Source organism: Phaseolus vulgaris, chromosome 2 (assembly GCF_051622355.1).
Source record: "Phaseolus vulgaris cultivar YP4 chromosome 2, ASM5162235v1, whole genome shotgun sequence".
NCBI classification, from domain to species: Eukaryota; Viridiplantae; Streptophyta; class Magnoliopsida; order Fabales; family Fabaceae; genus Phaseolus; species Phaseolus vulgaris.
Window position 1 is genome coordinate 3,592,720 of NC_143499.1, and position 25,515 is coordinate 3,618,234.

Sequence of the window (25,515 nt, forward strand, 5' to 3'; positions counted from 1 at the left end):
TACTTTCTATAAAAAAAATATATGCACCTTTACATTTTAAAAAATTAATTTTCAAATCACGTAAAATAATGTATTTTCCATTCATATTATAAAATTCTACACTATGTGTTTATTAATCTCGTAGTTTTATTATTAAGAATTTATAATTATTGCAAATCTAAAATAATTATTATTTAAACTGTGATGATTAACATAACTTATTAATAAAAAAACATTTTAGGAAACCGTGACTTATGGTTTTTCTGGATGATCATTAAATTGATTTACCAATATTGAGATTGTTTGTGCGTAAATAGAAGTGTGAAAAAGTGAAGAAAGTGTTAAATATAATTCTCCAGATTGAATGAAAAAAAATATTTATTTTTTTAATCTGGGAAATCGTCATTTCCTTCACTTGTTAAATATATAAAAAAATTATTTTATTCGACTTGACACCATGATCAACATGGATTTTATTTTGATCAAACACCTAGTCTGACACCATGATTAACATAGATTTTATCTGGTTCCAACATCTACTTTGGCATCATGATCAACATGGATTTTCTTTGGACCAAACATCTAGTTTGGCACCACGATCAACATAAATTTTCTTTACCCAATTCTTACAAAATATATTTTAAAATAATTAATTTATAATCGTATAAATTCTCACTTCTAATCGAAACACGTGTGACCATATTTATTCTCCAATTTGTAACAAAATCTTACTAATTATTATATTAAATTATAATAATAATTTTCCAGTTTATTAATATGATATCAAATTAAGGCTTTCCTCTTTTTTTTCTTTAAATATTTAATTATTACTTAAATTGTTTCAATCAACCTAATAAAAGGTAAAATAGGACGTTTATAAATTATTATCACAATAATATTTTATTAACTAAATTAATTTTTAATATTTTAAAATAGGGAATAAACAAAACATCAATGGCATAAACTTATAACAACAGAGTTGGACACCTAATCACAAAACATGATTTTCTATATATGAATTTGTTTGCACTTTATTTATGTTGATATTTTTTTTGAGTTTTAATTATCAAGAAAATTTCAGAATAATTTTATGTCGCATAGCATGAACAAATCATCAATAAATAATATATAAGAAACGTATAATGATGTGACCGTTTTACTATATTTAATATATTCACATGTTTTTCCATTAAGATGCGTCGGTAAAGGAAAAGTAATGATATGAGAAAGAAAATAATGAATATTTATTCACATCAAAATCAACACATATTGTACAAACTATACAAAATCAACCATTTCATAGTTTAATTTTAATAATGCAATACTTTACTAAAAAACAAATACTAAAGAACAAACAATGTTGCAAAAATATTGAAATTGATGACCACGTCACCCCACATCAAGATATTCTAACCTAGGGTTCTATTGAAAATTAAAACTAGCTTCCTTTAGTCAATTTTGAGTAGGTGTGCTCACAAAGAGCTTTAATCTTACATGATCGAATGATAGCTTAACTTGCACCGCAAAATCCTAATTAATTATCTAACCATATCACTAGGACTCCATATAGACTAATTATGAAGCTAAAAACACCACATGCAACCCATCTTAACCAAACAAACTTAAAAAATCAAACTAAAAGGAAAAAAGAACAAAAATGGACTTACTCTAATTAAGATTCTGATCAGACAGTCTTGTAGTGATAGTTGTTAGGAGTTTAATGACAGACTCCGATCTTTAATCTCATGAGAGGAGAAGAGAAACTCAGAGAGAAAATAAAGGAAGTAAAAAGAGATATTGTAGAGAGAATATGATTTTTTAAAAATAAAAACTGTTTAATTGAATTTTTTTATTTTTTATTTTTTACTTTAATAATAAAATATTTAAATAACATTTTTACTCTGAAATTATTTCTAAATCCTTCCATAATCCAAATATATAATTAATAACTTCATTGAAAAAACACTTTATTTTTCAAAAACTTCATTATAATTGAAAAATATTTACACTATTTTAAGGATCCCTCTAAGACATAAAAGGTTATATCCACTGTGATACTTTTAAAAATTAAAATGTATTAAAATTACAATAATAAAAATAATTAAAAATTATAAACTAAATATCTGTACATGAAATACTTAACTAGTTTTAATTATGATTTGGGAAGGAAGGAGCCTGAAATAATTAATGATAAATCATAACTATTTATAAATTCAACTATTCATTATTTCTCTTTCTCATATCTATTACTTTTCAAAACCTATGCTGCCTATACATTTGTTGAGTGCCTATCCTCTTTATTACATTTACTTACTCATTTGTGTTTAGAAAAGACTTTTAAATATTAAAGTGAAAGAGAATATTAAAATGTCATGCAAATACGGAAACGTCAGTGTTCATATAATGAGGACCAGAATGCACGAGCGATGCCAAAAAGGTCACTTTTTGTTCACTCTTTCACGCATATTTTCATTATTTTACGATTAATAATATTTTGTTTAGTATTTTTTAATACTATCTTATAAATATTAAAGTTTGAAGCTTGTTTTACTTAAAAACAAGATACGAATTTTGTTTTTATTGTCCTAAAAACGTTTGAGAGGATTAAAGAAATAAGATATATATATATATATAAATTGTTTCCACCGTGAATTCTCTACAAAAGTTGCAGGGGTCGTTGATAGAAGATGAGATGACAACTAGTTTATCTTATAAAGAATAAAATAAAAATTTACACTTTATTTTATATATTTATATCTAAATCAATCACATTAATTAAGAGTTGTATAAATATATTTTTCAATGAATTAATAGAGATGGCTATTAATACAAGAAATAAGTCACCCCCTCACGCCGAGAGTGATAGTTAGAAGCTCGTGCGTGGGACGATAGCAGCCCGATAGCGGGTGGCTCTGATACCATGTTAAGAAGTGGACTTTAAGCCTAACTCAACTCCATAAAACCGGCTCATAGGGTTGAGATCTGCACCCATTTATATATTATGAAATGTCCTTATCTCTAGTCGATGTGGGATCTCCAACATTGGGAAGAGTAGATGGCAGCAGGTCTGATAGTTTAATTTTGGCACGCCAGTTATAGAGAGTTCTGCTTCTGGACCAGTTTTGATTCTTTTCTTAGATCACATGCAAGCAGAGAAGAACTCAGTGTTTGACTGCACTTTTCAACTTCCTACCTTATCATCCTTACCGTACGTTAAAGAATCCACAGAGATTGTTGTTCAACAGGATAAGTAAGGATACATCAACTTTAGACGGGTCTTTTGCCATTTAAAAGTTACTTATTCCATGCATATTCCATGGAATAAAACCTTAAATTAAGGAGTATTTAGAATGTAAAATCCATCGTACACATTCTCTAGTTCTCCATAATTCAAAAGTGGTTGTCTTGGTTCAAAAGAATATTTGTTTTTTGGTTTGGTTCAAATGAATATTTGTTTTTTGGTTTGTTCTCTTTTTTCAAGTGGTGTCTCGAACTTTTGATTTGTATGACAATGATTTCTTGATATATCTTTTAGCTTAGGTGTTTATTTTTGTCAGTGATACTAGACGACGATGCAAGTATTATGATGAAGTGTCTTATACCTTTTATTTTGTATAAAAACTGGACCATCCTAAATAGTTTACATTTATTTATTTTTATTGCTGATAAAAAAAATTATATATTCAGAGCCTCGAACCAAACTTACTTTAGTGAAAATTATATTTGATTTGGTGTTAGTTTAAAATATAAATTTAGTTAATGTGATTAATGGGAAGGATGTGAGCATGTGTAAGATATTAACCTCTTAGAAAAGCACTATTAGTGTAGAAAAAAATGGTGATGAGAGAGTTCAGAGTGTGTATATAAGAAGAGGAAGCTCTCTCTCTCTCTCTTGTTCTTTCTTTCTTTATAGACCATGGACGCAGTGGAGTTGAGCAAATTGAAAGCAGGGAAAAGAAGCATCGTTAACAGCATTACCAAGACACTTCGCATTCTCCAACTCTGCGTCGCTCTCTTCTTCCTTACGTGGTTCTTCACGCGCCTCCCTTTAGCTCTGCGACTCTCCGCCGACTACCTCCGCAGTCCTCTCTTCGTCTTCGCGGTCTTCAACGCCATCATCGCCGCCTCCTCGCCCAGTCCCGCCGATTCACCCAATCGAATTCCGATGATCCGGTGGCAGAGGCAGAGCACCGGCAGATCGCAACAGATTGGCGGAGTGTGTCTGAGGAAGAAGAGGGCGAGGATGGGAATAAGACGGCGGGACGAGAACTCCGGCGATCGGAGACGGAGAAGGGTTTGGAAAAGTGGTATCCGCAAGATAAGCTGACGAACGAGGAGTTCCGGCGCACGATAGAAGCGTTTATTGCAAAGCAAATGAGGTTGCTACGAGAAGAGTAGTCATAAAATGAAACATGAAATTGGCCTTTGAAACCAAAATCTCCATCACTGCACTAACCAATCAAATCAACTCTTGTGTCTATTCATTTCTTTCTTTTCTTCTTCTTACTTCTTACTTCTTACTGCTGTGTAAAAATAAATTTCATATTTTACAATTTGTATTACCATGTTTATAATCTTTTTTTAGTTTGAATAGAAGAGAGAAACGTGATTCTCTTTTATATTCTTTTAGCTGCATATCCCATGGTCTTCCCACCAATAACAATCATAAGAAGATAAAAAAGGATGGCAATGGGATCCTTTTAGTTCATAAAATATGGTTGAGTTTCACAATGTTGATTTTATTGGTAACGTATGATTACTATTTTAATTTAAAAATAGTATAATATATATAATATTATATTTAAATTTTGTTATAAAAAATTAAGAAATATTGTAATTTAAATAATATATGCATTTCAAGAAAGATAAAAACAACTATTAAATATTAAAAACTTATTATCGATTTTGTGAATATATTTTGAATTAATGATTAAGGATACTTTCTCCATACACCTTAATGTATTTTTTTCTTGCATTTCATATTTCAAAAAATACTTAAATTACAATTTGATATTTTTCATTGAATGTTTTTTCTGTCCGAATTAGCTCGTCAGTGGTAGAAGCTGGTTCATTGGCTTAAGCCAGTCATCTATCCAAAGAGCCTACCCTACTACGCCTCCTATAATAGATTCCGCTCCAAGCTTTCTTTCTTCATTTCTCTCTTTCATTAGATCATCACACAAACAACAAGTATTAAGGTAAGTTATTGAAATAAATGTTCGTCGTAACATATGTAAATGAAAGAAAAATATTATAATTAACAAATCCACGAACCAATTCAATACAAAATCATTCCATCAATACAAACATATCAATCAAAATAAGCCGCAAATGAGTCTATACCAAATGTTATTCAACAAATAAAATATCAATTGACACCATATGAAAGACATGTGTTAATTATGTTTCATCAGAAACTAACATTTGATCAAAACCAAGACTTAAATTTATAAGCAAACCTAAGAATAATAAAATAGGGTAAATTCATTACAATCCAAACTGCACATTTACATATGTCACAATGTGTAATAACTCCTTCATTAATTTCTCACCATGTAATAGCTTGTTAATAATACAACATATTTTTAATTATTTTCTTCAACTTATTAATAAGATAAAAATATTTGATCTTTAGAGTCAAATTGTAGTTGTTATAACTCTCAAGTCAATAATTATATAAAAGTAAGCTATAAGTATCTAAGAGAGAGAAAAAGATAATTTAAAGTAAATATTTTTGTTGGAAAAGTGCTTATATAGGTTTTTGTAGCTTTATATATTTAATAGGTTAATTTATGGAGTTGTAATTGAATACCATATTTGAGTTATAATAAAATATAATTGAAATGTTATGTTTAAGTTAATTAATATTAATTTATAAGATACTTAGATTATAGTATAAGTATGTTGTCCTTTATTAAGATGTTTGAAATATCTTTTCCATTTGATTAACTTTCCCCATATATTAATTGTTTCTTGATTAAAAAAAATTCTTTAACATTGAGAATGAGTCTAATGAGAACGAAAATCCAAATTATTATTTTTTTATTGTCTTGAGAATGTTGTAAATCACTAGAGATTATGACATTTCATTATATATAAGTGGATGCAAACCTCACTCTATCCTAGCTTGTTGGGCTTATTAGGTCACCCGCTATCGGGTCGTTATCGGACAATCCATAATATGTAATTTCACGCACGAGTTGTCACTCTCGACGTGAGGGGTGTGTTAGAGATTCCACATCAACTATAAATTAGAACATTTTATTGTATATAAGTGGGTACAAACCTCAATCTTATAAGTCGATTTTATGAAGTTGAATTAGACTTAAAGTTCACTTTTTAATAGAGTAATATTTTTATACTTAGAAAAATAAATTTACAGAAATGAAAGTATACAGAAGAAAAAAAAGACAAGAGTTTGGTTGAACCGTTCATTGGCTTGACAGTGTCAAATAAGTATTATAGTTCACCAAATATGAAAAAATAAGCAAATAATAAGTTTGTACGCAGAATTCCAAGGCTTTCGTTTTCAAGCAATGTCACTTCACAAGAACAATGCAAGTTGTAACAAATCGCAGACGGCAAAATCAACATAAAGAAAAGAAACATCAGGTAGGATTACACACGCCAACAGAACAAGAGACAAGTTTAGCCGAGGACGGTAAACAACCATACAAGAAAAGCTGTTAATAATTTCCCCATTTTTGTTTTTGTTTGGTTCACCTGAAATGATACATCTCTTAATATTGGAACACCAACGTTGTTGCTAACTTCACAAAACCTGTTAGTGCGATTTCAGAAGAAGCAGGTCCATGGTTAAGAAGACGGTGTTGAAGGTTGACATCACTTGTGTCAAATGCAAAAGGAAACTCCTCAAGACTGTGTCTTCCCTTCAAGGTAACCAACAACCCCAACACTAGTTCTTAATCTTTGTTTTATGGGGAATTTTAATTTTGATTCAATTTTAGGGGTGGATAAAATTGAAGCTGATGAAGGGAAGGGTACGTTGACCGTGACAGGGGATGCAGACCCATATGACATAATAGTTCGCATTAGGAAAGCTGGGAAACATGCTGAAGTTGTGAGTGTTGGGCCTCCCCCGGCCCCTCCGAAACAGGACCAGAAGAAGCCCGAAGAAAAAAAGCCCGATGAAAAGAAGAAGCCCGACCCAGTGAAGCAGGAGCAAAAACCGAATGAGCCCTACATGCAGATGCCATATTACTACCCGCCACACCAACCGGTAGTGGTATACATGAACAGATACGAGGAGCCCAATCCATCTTGCACTATATTGTAACAGAATGCTCAATTTTCAGCCAAAATCAGGACTGTTTCTTCCTGCACCTCCATACCTTCTTCTCTCACCTTCAGAAATTTTCGAATTTCCAAAATTATCCTTCTATAATATTTCGGATTACGTAATCCAGAGGTCATTTTTTAAATTTGTAATTAGCTTTCAGATTACATAATCTGGAAACCTTTTTTTTTAGATACATGACTACTTTCTGTATGGCATAATCCAGAAGTCTTATTTAGCTTACAAATTATGTAATCTGAAAGTCTTTTTTTAAATGAGTTTCCGTATTACATAATCTGGAAACTAATCTATGAGGATGACACAAGAAGGATAAAAATGTATTTTCATGTTATGTATGGAGGTGACAGAAAAAAATATGGAAGTGAAGGAAGAAACAGTTAGGAGAGAAATAGAAAAGGCATAACCTGTGGGACAAAATTGAGAATTTGTTTGGGCTGATTTTGAAGAAGAATTATTATTGTTTTCATGTATGTTTTGCTAAGCTGCTATATATGGTGTTTTTGTCAACGATACATACAGAACAAATTAGTATGCAGAACACGAAGGGTAATAGTAGTTTTTACTTTCTACAATAACATTTAATTTTTAACTAATTTTGTTTCGCACCTTTTGCAACATTTCTTAAGTTGAAGTTTAATGTTTTTGTTCTTCTAACCCTCAAACCATAACATAATGGATTTTGTTCACGTCTTAATGAGTAAACAAATAACGAATGAAGACAGTGATTGATGTTAATAATATTTATTAATAAATTTTATTTTAAATAAAAAATATTCTTTAAAACATAATTTTAAATAAAAATTTGAACTTAATATATAATCCAAACAATTTTTTTTATAAAATATTAGAATTTTCTTTTTATAAAATATTAGAAAAAAATAGTTTTCAAAAAACAAATTCAAATAAATTGCACCACTATAAGTTTAAACAAAATTAATCTCTACAAAATCAATTATAATTCCACAATTCTAAATAAAAATCCAAAATCTATAAAATTATATTCTAAAGAATTTATCCGTTGATTTTAAAAATATATTAAAACAAAAATGATTATAAAGGAGTAACAAATACTTGCAGGTACGACTACTATAATACCGTATTTACGTCGTAAATAAGTAGGTAGATAACTAAAGTACAAGTTTCCGTTACCATTGGAAATTTGATCCGCAGAAAGGTACATCTACAAATTCCCTAAGAAAGCCTATATTACTCCACTGCTGCATAAGAACTTACAACACAAAAGTAGTCAAAAGAAGTAACACTGGGTAAAATGAGAAGAGTAAAGCAGAAAGCACAAAGTTAAAAGGGTAAGTGAAAATATGATAAACTATTATAATGGTGCAAAATAGAGACAAGTAGATAAGGTGCTGGAAGACTCAGTCTTTATGATGTTAACTGCCTCAGATTGTACTTGGAAAGCTCCTTGTATTTCTCAATCACCCCGATCAAGCACACAGTCTGCCAAGTCAAAGAAAGAGGATCATTATGTCAAACTCAGAAAAACATACAAATTACTTACAATGAACAAACTCATATCACTCTATATAAATCAATTTTAGAAATAAAAAATAATTAATCACTTTATTAACTAAATTAGATATTATTTTAAAGACTAAAACAATACAATTATTGGTATATAAAATAGTTTCTATTATTTATAAAGTATATAAATTAGTTTCTAAATTAGTATCTAATTAATTACTAATTAATTTAAATTTTAATTACTAATTAGTTTAGATTATAAAGTTGGTACTTAAAATCTAAGTATCTAATTAAATACCAATTTATAAACTAGTTTATAAATTTTATTAACAATAGAAACTAATTTAAATACCAATAATTTTTTTAATCTCTAAAGTAATATCTAATTTAATTAATATGATGACTAATTATTTTTTATTTTTAAATTTGATTTCTATTTATTAATTTTATTGTAGTAGTATTAAAACATAATTCACCATTCAAAGAAGAAATGCATTTGTAACATTTTGAGGTATATTATGCCCAAACTATGCAAGTGCTTTTAGGTGACACAAAACAAGACAAAATCAGAAAAACTGCCACAAGAGAAGCCAGAAATTGGTGGTTTACAGCACTAGTGAAAGTACAGGTACAAATTTTTATTTTCCAAATATAGAAATTTAGACAGTTTTTCAAGAAAGCCATTAAATTATGGTTTTACATCAACGTTAAGAGGACAATTTGATGGGGCCAATTAAGCAGCTAAATAAAACAGCAGTCAATTTGAAAAGAAAAATGTAAGACAATAATGTGGCCCGTCATGACATCCAGTTCACAATATTGCTGAAGCTAAGGGAGAAAAAAATGAAATTCATACTTTGACAATCTTTGGAGAGTTGTATACAGCTCCTAATATGATAGATTTAGAAATAAATATATATAATAAAAGATAAATTTATAATTAAATGATATGAGAAAATATTAAAATAGTAATATTTGGAGTTGTAATATGATTGTATAAAATATGGGATTGTCGATGTATCATTATCCAGAAAAAATGACGTGATGAGCACACAAGATAAGCAGAGATGACGACATACAATTTCACTTAAACTCCAGACAGAGCATGGCTTTCTTACCTTAGCAATTTCAACTACTATAGTTTTATCAGGATTTTTTAGGTCAACTTTATGGGGTTCAGGAACTGACTTCGCCACAGCATCAATGATTTCCATCCGGTCAACACCTGTGTTCGCCCGAGCCTCGTACAGTACAGCAAACTACATACAAAAAGGCATGTCAAATTATGTAGAAGAGACACTAACACGGATATTGATATAACACGGACACATTTATAAATTATATAATTATAAATTATATAAATTGACAATAAAGATTTATGTGTACAAGTATATTTCAATTTTTCTTTTGTAGCAGAAAGATGTTTCTCATTGCTGGTTCAAAAGAATTTGTTTCTTATTTTTGTAATCATAATAAAAATTTATACAATAAATGAGTTTTTAGAAAATTAATATATTTATCCTTTTAAAAATTGTGTTAGAACCATGCTAGAATTGTCAGAAATCTTATTTTTTGAATTGAACACTTCACCGATACGTGTCATATGAGTGTCGATGTTCGATACCATGTGTCCGACACGGACACACCATTTAAGAGACGTGTTTGAGCCTCATAGATGTCAAGTACTGACAGTAGAGCAAACAAAAGGACCCAACCAGACAAAGAATTGAGCATAAACTTAGTCAACATTTGTATCTTGTAGAGATATGCATATTAGTACATAAATGAGTAGTAAGTCTTCACTAATGAAATTAGTTTTCCAGAGTGCTTGAAAGCAGACTCCTTATGCAGACAGACATAAGAATTGGAATTAAGTTTAAAATAACAATTTCAAATGCAATTCTGACAAGTCATTCGGAATCATAAAATTGGATTAGATTGTATTCTATACACAGTCACCACTGTGATTTTTAATAATAATATCTCTCCATTGCTTCTGTAAAAAAAATTATCATCATTGCCATAATCGAACTTTTAATAGATACAAATAAATGGTTTTATTGTAGTAATAGCAGCAAGGAATGGTGGTGGTAAGCAGTATAATTAATATTGGAAACCATGAATGGGAGCAGGTAGCTTTTGCAACAGTGCCAACACTAAAAGACACAATATAGGCAGTGCTGATGGAGACAACAATGAGCGCAAGTGATATCACGGTGTTATATCAATGTGAGAGATGAAAACAGTGGTAAGTAACAACATTGAACTTAAACAGCCATGTGCAGAGATTATATTTTTAACATTTGCTTCATGGGTCTGGGTTCAGAATTGTGAAGGATTTTATTTTGTTGTTTTGAAATCAAAACCAATCAGATTCCAATTCTAAAAATCACAACAAACATGAAAAATTACAATTTGATAGCCCTACATCTAACTTCAAATTAAGATCCCAAGGCACCCAAATGTAGCCCCACTTATTTCATTCACCAGAAATCAAAAAGAAATACCGTTGCCCTTGCCCCCCTCTAACAACAACAAAAATCATCTTTATGGTGTTAAAGAAAATTTAAGCTCTTGAAAGCCAGATAACCAGTCATTTTATGGTGCGATTGATGAAGCACGGGTTTGTGTATAGAGTTTCAATAATTTTTTAAGGCAACAAAGCTAGCTTTGCAAGCTTGCAAATAAACATAACTGAGTGTAGAAGTAGGAGCATTAGATAAAAGAGGAATTGTAAAATGCACTATAACGTACCTAGTACCTACTCAGCTATATTAATTTCAAAATATTAACAATGACAACATTTGTGTAGTTTGGAATGCATGTTCAAAAGAAAATGCAATACAAGCTTAAACACTAACGCAGAGTATTACCTTGTGAGGATTTTGAGTTTCCACAGGGAAGTACTGTTCCACAAGAGGCTTCATTGCTCTTGATATTTCCTCCTTTGATGCGTAACATGAGACTTCAATTGGCAAAATTCTCAAAATAAACCTAAAAGTAGTGAACACTGCATTGGTGTTTTTCTGTGCTTATGCTATATATATATACGCATACACATACATAAAGAGAGACTACAAATATACCTAGACATATGTTTCTTTGTTGATGCTGCTGATGTCACTATCCGATGAACTATGTCCTTGGGGCTTCGGTCTCCATCTTTCTTCTTCATTTGAACAAACACCACACCATTACAACCCGAATCCAGCTTGACAAACCGTCTCTGTTGGGAGAAAAAAATCACCTTAGCAAAACACAAAAATTCACAATTGAAAGTTGTAACAAATCCTAGTGTCAGATGTCTGCCACAGTACCCTCAAATCATACTCCAACACCATGAACTGAAGAATTGAACTTAGTGTCTATCTGCAGTTTTAATTTACTCTTTCCTTCAACCAAAAAATAAACTCTACCGAGGAAAAATGATAAATATAAAAGCTGATCCTGATACTACTAAATAAAAAATGTCATAAGCAGTAATTTACTCTTGAAGTCAGTTTTAGCCACCAAAGCATCTTTTGTGTCATTTTTTTATTTTCAAAAGTTTATACAAAAACAGCAAAAACAATCAAAGTTATTTTCTTTGGAACAGTGACCAATACTTACACAAGATGGCTTTTTCTTAATTAAAAGCAAAATAAGAAATGAAAATAGAAGATATTTTCTAAAAATAAGCATGTCCCGGATACAGAAATCAGCATTAGTTGCACGAGTACCAGCATATGCTAATGAATGAGCCACTTGTGGAGAGAATTATGAGAAAAACTATCATTGTCAGATAGGCCACAAAAAATGATTGGGTGAACCCAGTAAATATAAGAACATAAGATCTGTGAGCCAAGTTTTCCACTCACAGAATAAAATATATGCAGAATTAGTCTTATCAAGTCACCTTATTTTTGTCTCCCAATTCTTTGAATTCTTCTTCAATTAACTTATCAATAGACTTCTCTTCGACATTTGTTTTGCTGCACTGTTTCACAGCTGGTAGTTCATCAGCTGCCGCCTCTGTAGTCTTAAGATTGTCAATGTCTCCTTTACCCTCACTATGTTTATCTAATGCCTGAGTGGGTGGTTCATCAACTTTACAAGGATCTGATTCTCCGCCAGTACCACCATCAAGACCAACTTTGTCATCATTAACAGTATCCAATTTGGGCTTTTTCTCCGCCTTTTCCTCATCCCCCTCGTGCCGCTCCTCCGCCTCAGCAGCATCATCATCATCATCATCATCATCATCATCATCATAATCCTCACTACTGGAAGAGTCAGAGTCTGCAAACGTGATCTTTTTATTTATAGGTTTGCTGGGTAATTCCTTTACACTTGAATGTTCCCCATCAACTAACTCTTCATAAAACTGCATGACAAACAAACAAAAGCATGATATTTGTATTTGAACCCTTGCACTAACGGAAATTTGCATTTGCATAAATGCCAAAACTAAAAGTTAGTGGATATTTGTATCTCCCTAAAATTGAAGGTAAAAACTCAAGTTCATAAAATTCGGTCCATAAACATCGTGTTTAATTTCGTAAGGTATTTGAACTGTGCGACTATAGATTAAGACATAGGTGTAAACTTTTCAATTTTAGAGAGCAGTACATTTCATAATATATAAATTGATACAAACTTTTTATCAGAGTTACTCTTAAAATACACTTCATAATTGGTTATGAGATAATTATGAAATGTCGTAATCTCTATGAACATGAACAATTTGAATTGTAAAATTAGAACGGTTATGACGAGGAGAAAGGAAAAGGAAAGATGAAAATAAAACAGATATCATACGGAATCGAGAATATTGAGAGCTTCCCGAGAGGCTTGGTGTTCCCTTCCACCGTCACAAGTGATGAAAAACCCTTGCACGCCAGGCCGCAGAGGATACGAACCCTTCTTCACTGCTTTCTGAAAAAACTCATGAAAACAAACTCAGCCAAAAATTCTAGAAACTTCGAAATGCATAAACTACAGAAGAGAAGAGACGAGAAGACAAACGTTATAAGGAAGATAACGTCTTCTCTTTCTGCCGTTGACGGCGGCGGCGGCTGCATCGGAACTACCGTGGGGCGCCATTGCACACCAAAATACAAATTCGCAAAGCTAGGTAACGGTTCTGCGTCACTTTAATTTACGATTCACGCTCCATGAGGACAATAAATAGATTAAAAATATATTTCATATATTTATTATATTAAAAAAATAAAAAAAAATATATGATTAATGTATAAAATATTTAAAAATAATGTTTGTTTTTATCTGATAAATATATAAAATATTTTAAAAAATAATTTGAATAGAAAATAAAATATACTACAATGTGATCAACTGTATCTACTAAATCATGTAAATAAATAAATAAAAAGTGTTAAAGTATTTTTGGAAATAAAATAAGTAGAAAAATTAAGAAAACGTGAGAATTGAGCAAAGAAAAATGTATTAGGTTAGTGTAGTATTTATTTTTCCAAATATTTGTATGTATATATCTAATTTTGTGTTATTGTGATTGTACTAGCTGAATTAATACGTTAATCTAATTTTTATCTACCAATACTATTATGAATAAAAAATCGGATACAAAATTTGTGAGTACTCGATAATGTCACCTTAATAAATCTAATTTGATAAAGAGTTTTTATACATAATATGTGTTTAATAATGTGTGTTTAGATTGAGAAATAAATTTGTGAAAAAAGAGAAAGTAAATTTGTAGGATTAAAGAGATTATGTGACATTATTTGGATTAAGAGACGATAAAATATTTGTAAAAATAATTTATTAAAATTTATTAATGATATAATAGTTAAAAAAATTAAAAATTATTTTAAAAATAAAAAATATAAGTTACAAATTTATCATTCTTATTAAAAAAATATTTGAAATGAATGAATAAATTTTGTGATATATTTTTATTTTAAATTTAAATTAGTTAAATTTTTCTAATACATAATATCCAAAATTTCTTGTATTTTTTAATAAAAATTAAAAAATATAATACAAAATAATTTTATATTAAATTGGAATAAATTTTTTGGTATAATAGACTCAGTCTGTTCTTAGAATTCTTATGAATAGGTATAATCTATATATGTATCGTTTTTGTTAACATATGAGTTTTAGTCTAGTCCCTCCATATTTTTGTATTTTCTTTCTTTTTTCCTTTTTTTAATAATTTTTTTTTTCAAAGAAAAAGAAAAATTGGAATAAATTTATTAAATATATTAATAATTTATAAATATAATATTTATTATATATATGTTATTTTATATAACTATGTTTTTTTTATATTATAATTTTGTTTTATGAAATAAAAAAGTTATAAATGTGAAATTGCAATTACCGTGGGACTAAATGAAATTAATAACTCTTTTCATAGTAGATATTTACCACTTTAAGTTTTAAATAGGACACTCTCAATTTTTTTAGTTTTTTAATAAACATTCATATTTTTATGTTTTCAAAAAATCACACCAATATCCTTTATATTTTAATAAAATGAATCTTTCTTTCCTTATTTTATTTTAAAATATTATATTGATTAGTTTTAAATGAAAAAGTATAAAAACTTCAAAATATAAAAAAATATTTTTATAATAAAAATTGATTTAATTAAAAATATCATAAAAAATATGTTTTGACTTATAAATATATTAAAAGTTATATTCTAAGAAATGATTTTAATATAAAAAATAAATAAATGCTATAAAACATACTATTAAACTTATTATAATATTTACATATAATGTTGATATAAGTGTATTTGTAAGTAAGCACATCTCCCCCTTCCACTTTCTTTGTTTCACAACTAAAAATCTATTTTAATAAACTCAGTTCTATTTTCTCTATCTAACCACTCAAAATATGTACTCTATAACCTCATAAATAAATTAAAGCTTAAAATAACTGAAATTTAATTATTAGTTGTAAATCATTTGATACATGAAAAATAATTCAGAAATTCAGAAAGATGTTGCTTTACATGTATACCAGACCAACGTTATAGATGATATCTTCCAATATTGAGAACGAAAACTGTTAGGGTTGCCATGGACAACACCATTGAGGCTCTGTACTTGATAGTAAACTAGCAATTGTTAGAGATAACAGAAAAAACATTAGATTTAATATTTTTTAACAGAGAACAAGACAAGCAATTTCAATCTCCTTCCAAAGATTCAACTGACCAGAGATCAATGCCACAAACACTGCGTTAAAAAAAATAATAATCATATAAATGAACATAACTTGGTCAAAGAATAGACGAAACCTTTCTTTATACACAAATATTTAAAATAGGGAGAACAAATTTTGATTTACATGGCTATACGTGTGTGTGTGCCTATATATAAATATATATATATATACATATATATATATAAAGATATAAATATATACATATATATATATAAATATGAAACAATTTATATATATTTATAGCGGTGTACCCTTTATCCACATTTAGGATGAATAGGAGGCAGCAAGGAATGCGGCCCCAATGCCGGATCCATCTTCAGTGACCTTTAGAACAACGTGCTTGGCAATATCTTCCCCCAATATTTCATCTAGAGCTTCACGCAAGTATTCCCTAAACAATGTGTATTTAGAATACAACCCCCCTTCAATTGCCACCACTGTTCTTTTCATTTTCGTATCACTTCTACTCCGGCCACCAGTGATGCCGCCACTCCCATCCCTACCAATCTTTTTCAAGATACCAACAATACCAGCAGCTGCCAATCGACCAGCTCTCCGAGTCACCACATCACACACCTTCACCACTATTTTTCTTGCCTTCAAAGGAACCTCTGGAATCTGAGACAGACACTCAAATACAACAAAAATTAGTATTACTATTACACTACAGCAGGCAAGGGCAAAACATAAGGTGCGTCGCTTCTTTACCTCAAATGTATCAGTGAGGATTCTTGCTACTTCTCTCAAGTCAGGCGAGTTATCCTCATGCATGGCAGCCATCAAAGGAGTCCTGAATTTCCATCGGGTCATAGTTTTAGTTCGAGATTTGGAGGAGAATGGACAAGACATGCCAATATGCTCACCATTCCAGAAATGGAGCAAAACACAGCATATCTTGACCATCTACATAACTTCTAACACTAAGCGAAATTTTTTTATCAGGCGATCACATCAGGATCAAATAAATGATTCCAAGTTCACTTAATAAATATATAGCAAATTCACTTTCCAGAAGCAATAGACGCTTGCTTGTCGTGTAATCAAAATCATGTAGTTACACAATCTTTACCAACATGAGGAAAAAGTAATGGACAAAAATAAATGGACAACCATCTTTAAGACATTAAAATTGGTTAATAGCAATCAAAATGAACTTGAACGGCTACTATAAAAACCAGACTTTAAAATAAATTAACGGATAGTACATTACACAAACAGAAAGAACTCGGTACTCACCTCAATATGAAAGGCACTGAAAGCTTTGGAGAAATAGGGCCAAACATATCGGACTCTAATGACATCCTGAGAATGACTCTCCTCACTAAGTCACCAAGATACATTCCAGATATCATTTTCTCAAAACCCTGTATCCAAATCTCCAATATTTTAGTCATGACAAATCAAACAACAGAAGTCATCTGATGCAGAACCTCACCTGATCATTTGGATTAGGGCTCTCAGCATCCAAATCAATGTCATACGATGTTCTTGGCAAGTGAGATGACCAAAAGTTCCCCCATTCCATATTGACAACCTAAAAACCGGAAGAGTTAAACTTGCAGAAATTACATAAGCAGCAAAAAACAGAAGTGAAAACAAGAAAGAGCAATACCATGCGTCCAGATGTCATAAGAAGACCTTGACACTTGATAATAGCATCAACTCGTTCCAAATAACAGGCATTTGTACCAGTACCAATTATAATTGCAGCAACTGTATCTGGATCGTGATAATGCCCAACTGCTAATGTTCCAACAGTATCATTAACCTGTTGAAAACAAACATAAAATTATGTTTCACATAATAATAGTAATAATAAATAAAGACACCAAGGCAGAAATTCATTAAACATACATCATACCCAGTTGTGTAATTATTAGACATTGTTCTGGGCAGTACATTTTGGAGTTGGAGGATAGGAAATATAACTGGGGGTTAAAAGAAAGTACTTCCTTACCAAGGCAGCTACCCGAACATCTAGGCCGTTCCGTGTCAAGGCTTCTTGCAAACATGCTGCAACATCTCTTCCTACCTGACAACCCACAGTTTTGTTCTTAATATAACATGGTTATATATTTACACACTGCTATTGTTAGATCTTGTGCAAATTGAGAAGATTCTTTACTTCTATTTTGTAACTGTTAAAGTGGGAAGCACAAACAGCCATTTAAAAAGAAAAAAACTAATTTGGCCTATACAGTTAAAAGGCTGCACTGCACTGAGATCTAAGTGACAGATAACCGAACAAGAATTAAATTCAACTACACAACTAACTAAATGCATTGGGCTTATAAATAATTTTTTTATATAAAGTACAGAACTAAACAAACTATTACCCCATTCAAAATCATGCATTTTTCTCTTAAACATACAAAAAGTACCATTAAAGTTAGTGATCTGTTTTATGAGGAATAATGATACAAGAATTAACCATCTAGCACAATATTCCCTAGGAGTATAAGCTTTTCTAATTCCCAAAAAAGAACTTCTTTAAAGTCACCAGACTAACCATATCTACAATGGAAAACCCTTTCGTCCATTTGATTAAAATGCCAGAGGAAACAGACATTTGCTTCACAGGAAACGAGAATGTAAATCCAAGTTCTCTTCTATCCTGTGAAATATTGGAACCCTCTCCTTCTTTAGCGATGAAATCCTTCAATGAAGATGCAATAAAATCAAAGAGATCCTGCAGGCAGAAAATCCAATCACTTACCTCTACTATATTAAAAGATCACACAAACACCACATAAGTCCAAAATTTTAGAGTTTCGATCATGTCACCTCGCTTGTGCTGGTCATTACATTGTAGGGAATGGGTTGTCGCTCTACTTCATGTTCCAAGTCTGAAGTTGGTTGACCACTTAATTGAACCCGCAAAACCCTAAAATTTGTACCCCCTAGATGAAGTGCATAATAGGTTCCTCTCTCGGTCCTGATAATAGAAATAGAAAAATATATAAATACATCACATTCATATTGAACAAAACATATCAAAGTGGAGACAAAAATTATAGAATCAAATCTATTTAACAAATACCACTCTGCATTCTGAACAAAATTATGCGCAGGCATGATAACTCGTATGCCTCGCATCATGTGCGATCTGAGCATTGTAACTCAGGTAAAAACAGATATAGATACGATCACAGCCAAAACATTTGGATTCTGTAACTCAATCTTGCGTGTTTTCGATTTACCTTGATTATTGACACAAATCATGTGTCATAACATGGATTTTCAAAACCGTACAGTACACACTCGCAATGCATTTGGATGTTGCAAAAGAAAAGTTAAAGTTCAGCAGAAGCACCGGTTGAAAGAGGAATTTAATTAAAAAAAATGACAGTACTGTTAACCAGTCATGAGTCACAGATTGTCATATCATTGATTTTTACTATAAATATTCGAAAAATCATTCGAAATGTTATTTAAAACACTTAAGTTACAGCATATCAAATCAAACACATAAAAAAGAACGCCATTGTCATACTTAAAAGCAATAGATATAAATGCACACGGGTAGGAAATATGCACAAATCATAAGAGTGAAAGCACAAATAAACAGTAGCTTGATGTAATTAGACTACAACTACAAACACGGAATGACATAAAAGACAATAACAACAAAATGCTGAAAAATAGAAAGCGAAGAATCAAAAGAGGGGAAATGCACGTTGACTTCCAAAGAGAAGTGAATGGGGAGAACTTGACTCAATGGCACAGTTAGGGACAGTGAAGGGGCAATGCAATTTGAACCTAAAGAAGGAACAGAAGAAAAAGATTATTACCCATTAGGGAGATTATCGACGAATGTGAGAAGCATTTTGAGCTTGGAGCCACCTTCAGATGCCAAACCAGCGTGCATCTCCACAGCCATGGCATCCACCACTTGCCTCAACCTACCAACCCTAGTGTCGCACCCTTCCTCCAGTTCCCTCACCACATTCGCCACTTTCTTCCACTTCCTCCGGCTTTTCACTCTCCGCCCCACCACCACCGCCGCAACCGCGCACGTCGCCACAGCCACTGTCACCGCCACCCCCACGACCACTCTCCCCATCTCCCCCGATCAACCAAACTACATCCTACCCCACTCTCCCCCGATTGCTCACCACCACCACCAAACGCCGCCGTTTCACCATGCACGAAACGAAACTCTTACGAACCGCCGTCCTCAGACACGATTGCTCTCCGGCAAAGCCTTCCAAGTCGCCGGCGATTCAAGACGCGGTTGTTCTCCGGCGAAACACGCCGGAAAAAACCGTTGAGAAAAAGTGAGAGAGTGTGAGAGAGAGAGAGAGACGGCGGCTGGGTGCGCAGTGGTTTGGAATTAGGATGTGCTGGAATGGAAGAAGGACCTATATGGAAACTTTTATAACGTCTGCGTAAAGACAGATTTGCCCTCCAACTTCTTTCGATATTTCGGATTTGTCACGGTATCTCTTCGCGATCTTTTTACCGTTTATGACAGATTTTGAGGTTAATGACAACTTTGACTTCTGCTCTTCTTTTTCTCTCTTTCTCTTTCTCCCTTTTTTTCACCCTATCCAAATTAATACTCTTTATTTTTCTTTCTCTTTTTTACTTTTAAATTCTAATCAAAGCAAATAACTAAATAATACACAATAATTTTATACCTTTTAGTGTTTATTTTTACCCATTTAGTTACTTTAAATATATAATTCTATTTAAGTTTAAATGAGATTTAATTTCATATTAAGACACAAAAGATATTATAAAACTAATTTCTTAAATTTATGATCTGAGTTTGAATACTACTGTAAAAAATATAAATGTTATAATTATTTTCTTTTATTTTATTGAGATTTGAAAATACATTTTACTTGTTTTAAGAGTGAAATGAATTATAGCTTTTCTTTTGGACATTTTTTTACTAACTACCCACCTTAAAAGCATTTTTTTCAATCTTTCCATATTATTTATGTACACTTTCTATAATCCAATTCTTATTACTTTAAAAAAATTAATCCATTTTTTTTAACTCCAGGACAAAAAAGAATAATTATTAGTAAACTACCATGTAAGTTTCGGACAATATATATAGCATATAAATGCCATAGAATTTTTAAGTTAAAAAACAATCTCATTTTATAAAAAAAATACCATATAATAAAAAATGGTATCGGATAATGATAATATTTTAGTTTTATTATAATTATTCAATTAGTTTGGTTCTAAAATCCAATTAAATATCCTATTTTGGTGCATTTTTCTTTAATATATATTTTTTATGAATTTTATGTGATTCTGTACCATTACACATTTATCTCACTATTCCATTAAGCTTGAAAATTGTGTTACTCCATTTTTTTTCTATCACTTGTCACTTTTTTTCATCACACACATTACATTTTTTTTCTTGAAGGTGATGGATTTTTTCCAATTCTAAACCCCTTTCATAATTCAGAATTTATTGTTCAAATAATTTTTTTAATGCCTATTTAAATATGAAAAGAAAATATTAGCGGTTGAAAATTAGAGATAATTATATTATGGTGTATTTTTCAGAATTTTCTATTTTTTATATTAATTACTGATTATATTTTTTTAAAGTTTTTTCAAATCCATTGCAAATTAAGTAATAGCAAAATTATTTATTTAATCTGTTGCACTTAAATTTCATTACCTCTAGTCTAGATGTAATCAAATTAAAATTTAGATTATTTAATTATAAGAATAAACTATATAATACCTATTTTTTTCAAAGAAATTAAACTACATTTTTTTCTGACAAAAAATGAGAATAATATTTTTTTTTACATTAAAAAAACACAGTACTTATCTAAGATGGTGAATTAGAGCGACACGTGTCAATCAAATTAAAGACCAAAAGTTAAAAAATAATGGGTATTTTGGTAATCTCACACACGACCAGCACATTGTTATAAAATGATCGTGGTTGAACGTTCAAAAGGGCAAGACTGTAATTTTTTAAATTTCCTCGTGGGACCCACCCATCACTTGGCACTGCACCAGTTTTTCCCTTTCACCCAACTCATTTTTAAAACTTTTTTAACCAAAATATTAATCACTGTGTATTTTTCTCGATAATTTTTTAAATTAAACTTTGCACACTGCATAGTAACTAACCAACCTCTCAAAAAAATATTTATAACTATTTTATTTATAATTAATTACATAATACATAATATTTAGATGCAGCTTTTTTTTTAAATATAAAAAAAATGAAAAATAAAAATAAAGAAGAGACAGAAACGGCGACGGTAGCTGCGTATTCAATCCGTACAGTAGCAGCTGGAATCCGCTAAGTCCAGCTGTGTGTGCTCACAGACGCACCAGGCCAAACCAACCAACCTCTATTTATTCACATTCTTCATCAAATAAATAAATAAATAAAATATTTATTTTAACTTTAAGTTATAGAGATATAGTATTTAGAATTAATCATTTTGTTTAAGATATTATTTACTTTATAATTTTTAATATCACGGTTTTTTCTTAAAAAATATTTAATAAATTAAAAAAATAATATATATTTAAACTGTTTTTGAACTCGACTTTTAAACTATGGGAACTATATTGATTTTAAGTCTGAGAGATAATATTTAAAATCAATCATCTCATTTGATATATATTTTTTTTTAATTTTTGAGTTTCATCACGATTTTTTCAATAATTTTTTTTTAATAAATTAAAGAAAAAATATATATTTAAACTATATCTAACTTGGATTCCTAAACTATGTGAATATATGTGAACTATTATTGGTTCTACCAGAAAATTGTGTATTATTTTATTTCATAATAATTAAAAAACTATTTTTTTAATACAACAAGTAGGTAAATAGTTAATTAAATAGTAAATTTATCATTTAAAGAGTTTTTTTTTATATAAAAAAATATTTGAAGTTACTTGAGAGGGAGTGAGGAGATTTTTAGTTGTGAGAATGGGTGCAGTAATTGAAGAGGGAAGTTGGTAGAAGGAATGATCGTGACCGTACATTTATGAACTGTGTTTATGGAGCAACCAAATTGAAACCAGTTGACTTCATCGAGTGAATAAATAAAAATAAAAAATAAAAATATATTTTTGGAATCTTAATAACTTTTTAATTAATATAACACGTGCTAAAAATGAGTGTGGCCTACACCTAAAAAACAAAAACTTATTAGAGCTTGGGTGACCTGTGTCCCATGTGACAATGACAACAAACATCAACCTTTTTCTTCTACAATCACACTTCACACACTTACTACTATAATACTATCAACCTCCACATCACATTCCCAATAAATGTATATATTATATACTCATTAATACAACAACCATAGGCTTAATTAATACTAATCAAACCCATAACATTCAACAAATGGAAACAAGGTTTACCATGTTTTCTAACAATAAATTGCTTCCTTATTGGTTAGACTACTGAGGTGACGGTGCCAACGGATCTATTTTGTGTTTGATCTGTTTTGCGTAAGAAATATAAACTCATTTTATTGATTATGGTCAGTTTGTGTTGTTATTTTTAATTATTAATTCAAGTTGATTTTTTAGTGATGTGTTTAGGTCTTTAGTGTTTCCTTTTGTAATGAATAAACTACCTTTGAGATTCAAAACTATAAACTTTGAGTTTGGGTCATAACATGAAGTTTGGTGGAAGATGCATACACTATTTCTTCCTCACACCAAAGTATATTCATCCTTCTCTATGGTATGTTGTAAAAGTTTAAATGATCTATGATGTTTTTTTAATTGAAAAACATATTTTACACTGAATTTGAAATACCTTTTTTATATTGTATAATTTAAATAAATGTATTTTTAAATTATATGATTCAAAATATATTTTTATATTCTGAAACACATTTTATACAAATGTAAAATATATTTAGATGGTGAAATATGAAATATATTTTTGAATTATTTATTATACAATCTCGAATATATATTTTTATTATGTAATTCATAATGCATGTTCATAATACATTTTTATATTATATAATTTAAAATGTTATCAATCTATTAACCGTTTAAACTATTTCTCAAACCTGTATATATGTAGAAAAAAATTGTACAAGAGTGTTAGTAAATGAATGAAATAGTATGTTGATAAGTAAAAATCTAATTTAAAAACAACTTTTTAATTTTTGTGCTTCCATAATTAGTACTATATTCTCGTATTTTTTAAAACAACTCAGTTTAACTTATTTGTGTCTCTTCCTTGTATTGGTTTTCTTATTTTTAGGTGTGTCGCACGAATTTTGGTGGTGACTTAAAGTTAATTAGCTTCGAATACGTACAAAAGGTATGAGTGAATAATATCAATGGATTTTTTTTAGTAGTTGTCGTGCAATGTTTTGGATCACTTGATCCAAAAATGATTTTTTCAAAAACATATTATGAAATATATTTAAAAAAACAAATATTTCGAATTGGATGATACATAATATGAATTTTGACTTTCAAGTATAACATTACAAGACAATGAGGTCACTTTATATATATATATATATATATTACAATATTTCATAACACTTAATCCATAGAGATATTATATGCTTTTTGGGTTAGGTGTTTTAGTATATAGTGTATACTTTCCAAAATGTGCAATAAAAAATGTTAAATATGTATTGACATTCTAGAACACATTGTTTGTTTTTAAGAATACATAATTCAAAATGTGAAATATGTACTTGGGATTAGTCAATCCATAGCACATTATTTGTTTTTTAGAACAAAAAATTTGGAATGTGAAATATGTTCCAATTGGGCAACATGGAAAGATGTTTTGGAATTAACAATCCAAAACATTCCATAAACATCCACACCCCCTTTTTGGATTATGTAATCCGAAAACATTACGAATTTAATTATTAAAGAGTTTTTAGATTAGCCAATTTGAAAGGTAAAAAAAAACTGACTACTTACAACCATTATTTGATGAAAAGAGGAAGAAGTTGTTGGAGAAGAGGATTGTCACTCAATAACGTTCCATAATAAAATTGTGTGCAAAAACGACAATGGAATGTAACAACAAAAAGTTGAACAATAAGGCATGTAACGAGGGAGAGACAAAATGAAAAAGAAAAAAAACATAAAATAGATGTGAAAATGATTAAGATTGAAGATTAAATTATAACTTAAGAATATTTTGTATTCGTAGAGTAAATGTGATAATCATGGACTAAAGGAATTAAAATGGCAAATTCTTAATGCATCTTCATACATTCCCCCTGCACCTCTGTATATATTTTTTAATTCCAAGAATACCATTCTGAGTATGGTGGAGAGTGTGATGTCTTCTTAATTTTCAAGTGGTGGTGGTTACTTGTGGTGACTGGTGGTGAACGTTGACAATTGAGATAAGATAAGTGGTGTTTTTTATGGTAACTGTGTTTTTGTTTGTTTATTTCCCCCCTTCCCTTTAATTAAAATTGTATTTCAAATTGTACCATTCGAAAACCATAAAACAAAAAAAAAACCAACGAGTTACAAAAATGGAATACAAAATTAATATTCTCACAAACTCTCTCACACATATCAAATGA

At 30.1% G+C, this 25,515-nt stretch overlaps 3 protein-coding genes and 1 non-coding gene across 5 annotated transcripts; 2 read left to right on the forward strand and 2 right to left on the reverse strand.

Moving 5' to 3' along the window:
- The first annotated feature begins 3,746 nt into the window (after window positions 1-3,746).
- Window positions 3,747-4,602, forward strand: LOC137809869 (uncharacterized). The gene has a single exon (XR_016519029.1). It is a non-coding gene; the product is annotated as an uncharacterized LOC137809869 (transcript).
- A 1,911-nt stretch (window positions 4,603-6,513) lies between these two features.
- Window positions 6,514-7,890, forward strand: LOC137809590 (heavy metal-associated isoprenylated plant protein 43). Of its 2 annotated transcripts, XM_068610704.2 has the most exons (3): window positions 6,514-6,640; window positions 6,779-6,876; window positions 6,948-7,890. In XM_068610704.2, exons 2-3 carry the CDS (start codon window positions 6,792-6,794, stop codon window positions 7,274-7,276), a joined length of 414 nt encoding a protein of 137 aa, XP_068466805.1. In that variant the 5' UTR covers window positions 6,514-6,640; window positions 6,779-6,791; the 3' UTR covers window positions 7,277-7,890. The 2 variants fall into 2 exon arrangements, with proteins under 2 accessions (XP_068466805.1, XP_068466804.1); XM_068610703.2 differs by lacking the exon at window positions 6,514-6,640 and having other exon boundaries at window positions 6,652-6,876.
- Window positions 7,891-8,425: 535 nt separating this feature from the next.
- Window positions 8,426-13,943, reverse strand: LOC137810260 (THUMP domain-containing protein). The gene is made up of 7 exons (XM_068611435.2): window positions 13,784-13,943; window positions 13,577-13,693; window positions 12,675-13,142; window positions 11,866-12,005; window positions 11,653-11,773; window positions 9,898-10,038; window positions 8,426-8,755 (listed from the first exon to the last, which is right to left on the reverse strand). Exons 1-7 carry the CDS (start codon window positions 13,859-13,861, stop codon window positions 8,681-8,683), a joined length of 1,140 nt encoding a protein of 379 aa, XP_068467536.2. The 5' UTR covers window positions 13,862-13,943; the 3' UTR covers window positions 8,426-8,680.
- A 1,996-nt stretch (window positions 13,944-15,939) lies between these two features.
- Window positions 15,940-20,329, reverse strand: LOC137810259 (hexokinase-3). The gene is made up of 9 exons (XM_068611434.2): window positions 19,771-20,329; window positions 18,764-18,914; window positions 18,489-18,668; window positions 17,937-18,011; window positions 17,592-17,747; window positions 17,415-17,513; window positions 17,216-17,343; window positions 16,688-16,769; window positions 15,940-16,597 (listed from the first exon to the last, which is right to left on the reverse strand). The coding sequence occupies exons 1-9, from the start codon at window positions 20,040-20,042 to the stop codon at window positions 16,244-16,246; spliced, it is 1,497 nt and encodes a 498-aa protein (XP_068467535.1). The 5' UTR covers window positions 20,043-20,329; the 3' UTR covers window positions 15,940-16,243.
- Between the last annotated feature and the right edge of the window lie 5,186 nt (window positions 20,330-25,515).

Excerpts from the sequence above, each read along its gene's own strand:
- LOC137809590 (XM_068610704.2), top strand. The coding sequence starts at position 6,792 with ATGGTTAAGAAGACGGTGTTGAAGGTTGACATCACTTGTGTCAAATGC. Across the intron at positions 6,877-6,947 it reads GACTGTGTCTTCCCTTCAAG|GGGTGGATAAAATTGAAGCT; the intron begins GTAACCAACAAC and ends ATTCAATTTTAG.
- LOC137810260 (XM_068611435.2), bottom strand. The coding sequence starts at position 13,861 with ATGGCGCCCCACGGTAGTTCCGATGCAGCCGCCGCCGCCGTCAACGGC. Across the intron at positions 13,694-13,783 it reads GACGTTATCTTCCTTATAAC|AAAGCAGTGAAGAAGGGTTC; the intron begins GTTTGTCTTCTC and ends GAGTTTTTTCAG. Across the intron at positions 13,143-13,576 it reads CTCTCAATATTCTCGATTCC|TTTTATGAAGAGTTAGTTGA; the intron begins GTATGATATCTG and ends TTTGTCATGCAG.
- LOC137810259 (XM_068611434.2), bottom strand. The coding sequence starts at position 20,042 with ATGGGGAGAGTGGTCGTGGGGGTGGCGGTGACAGTGGCTGTGGCGACG. Across the intron at positions 18,012-18,488 it reads GGTTTTCCATTGTAGATATG|GTAGGAAGAGATGTTGCAGC; the intron begins GTTAGTCTGGTG and ends GTGGGTTGTCAG. Across the intron at positions 17,514-17,591 it reads TTATGACATCTGGACGCATG|GTTGTCAATATGGAATGGGG; the intron begins GTATTGCTCTTT and ends TCCGGTTTTTAG.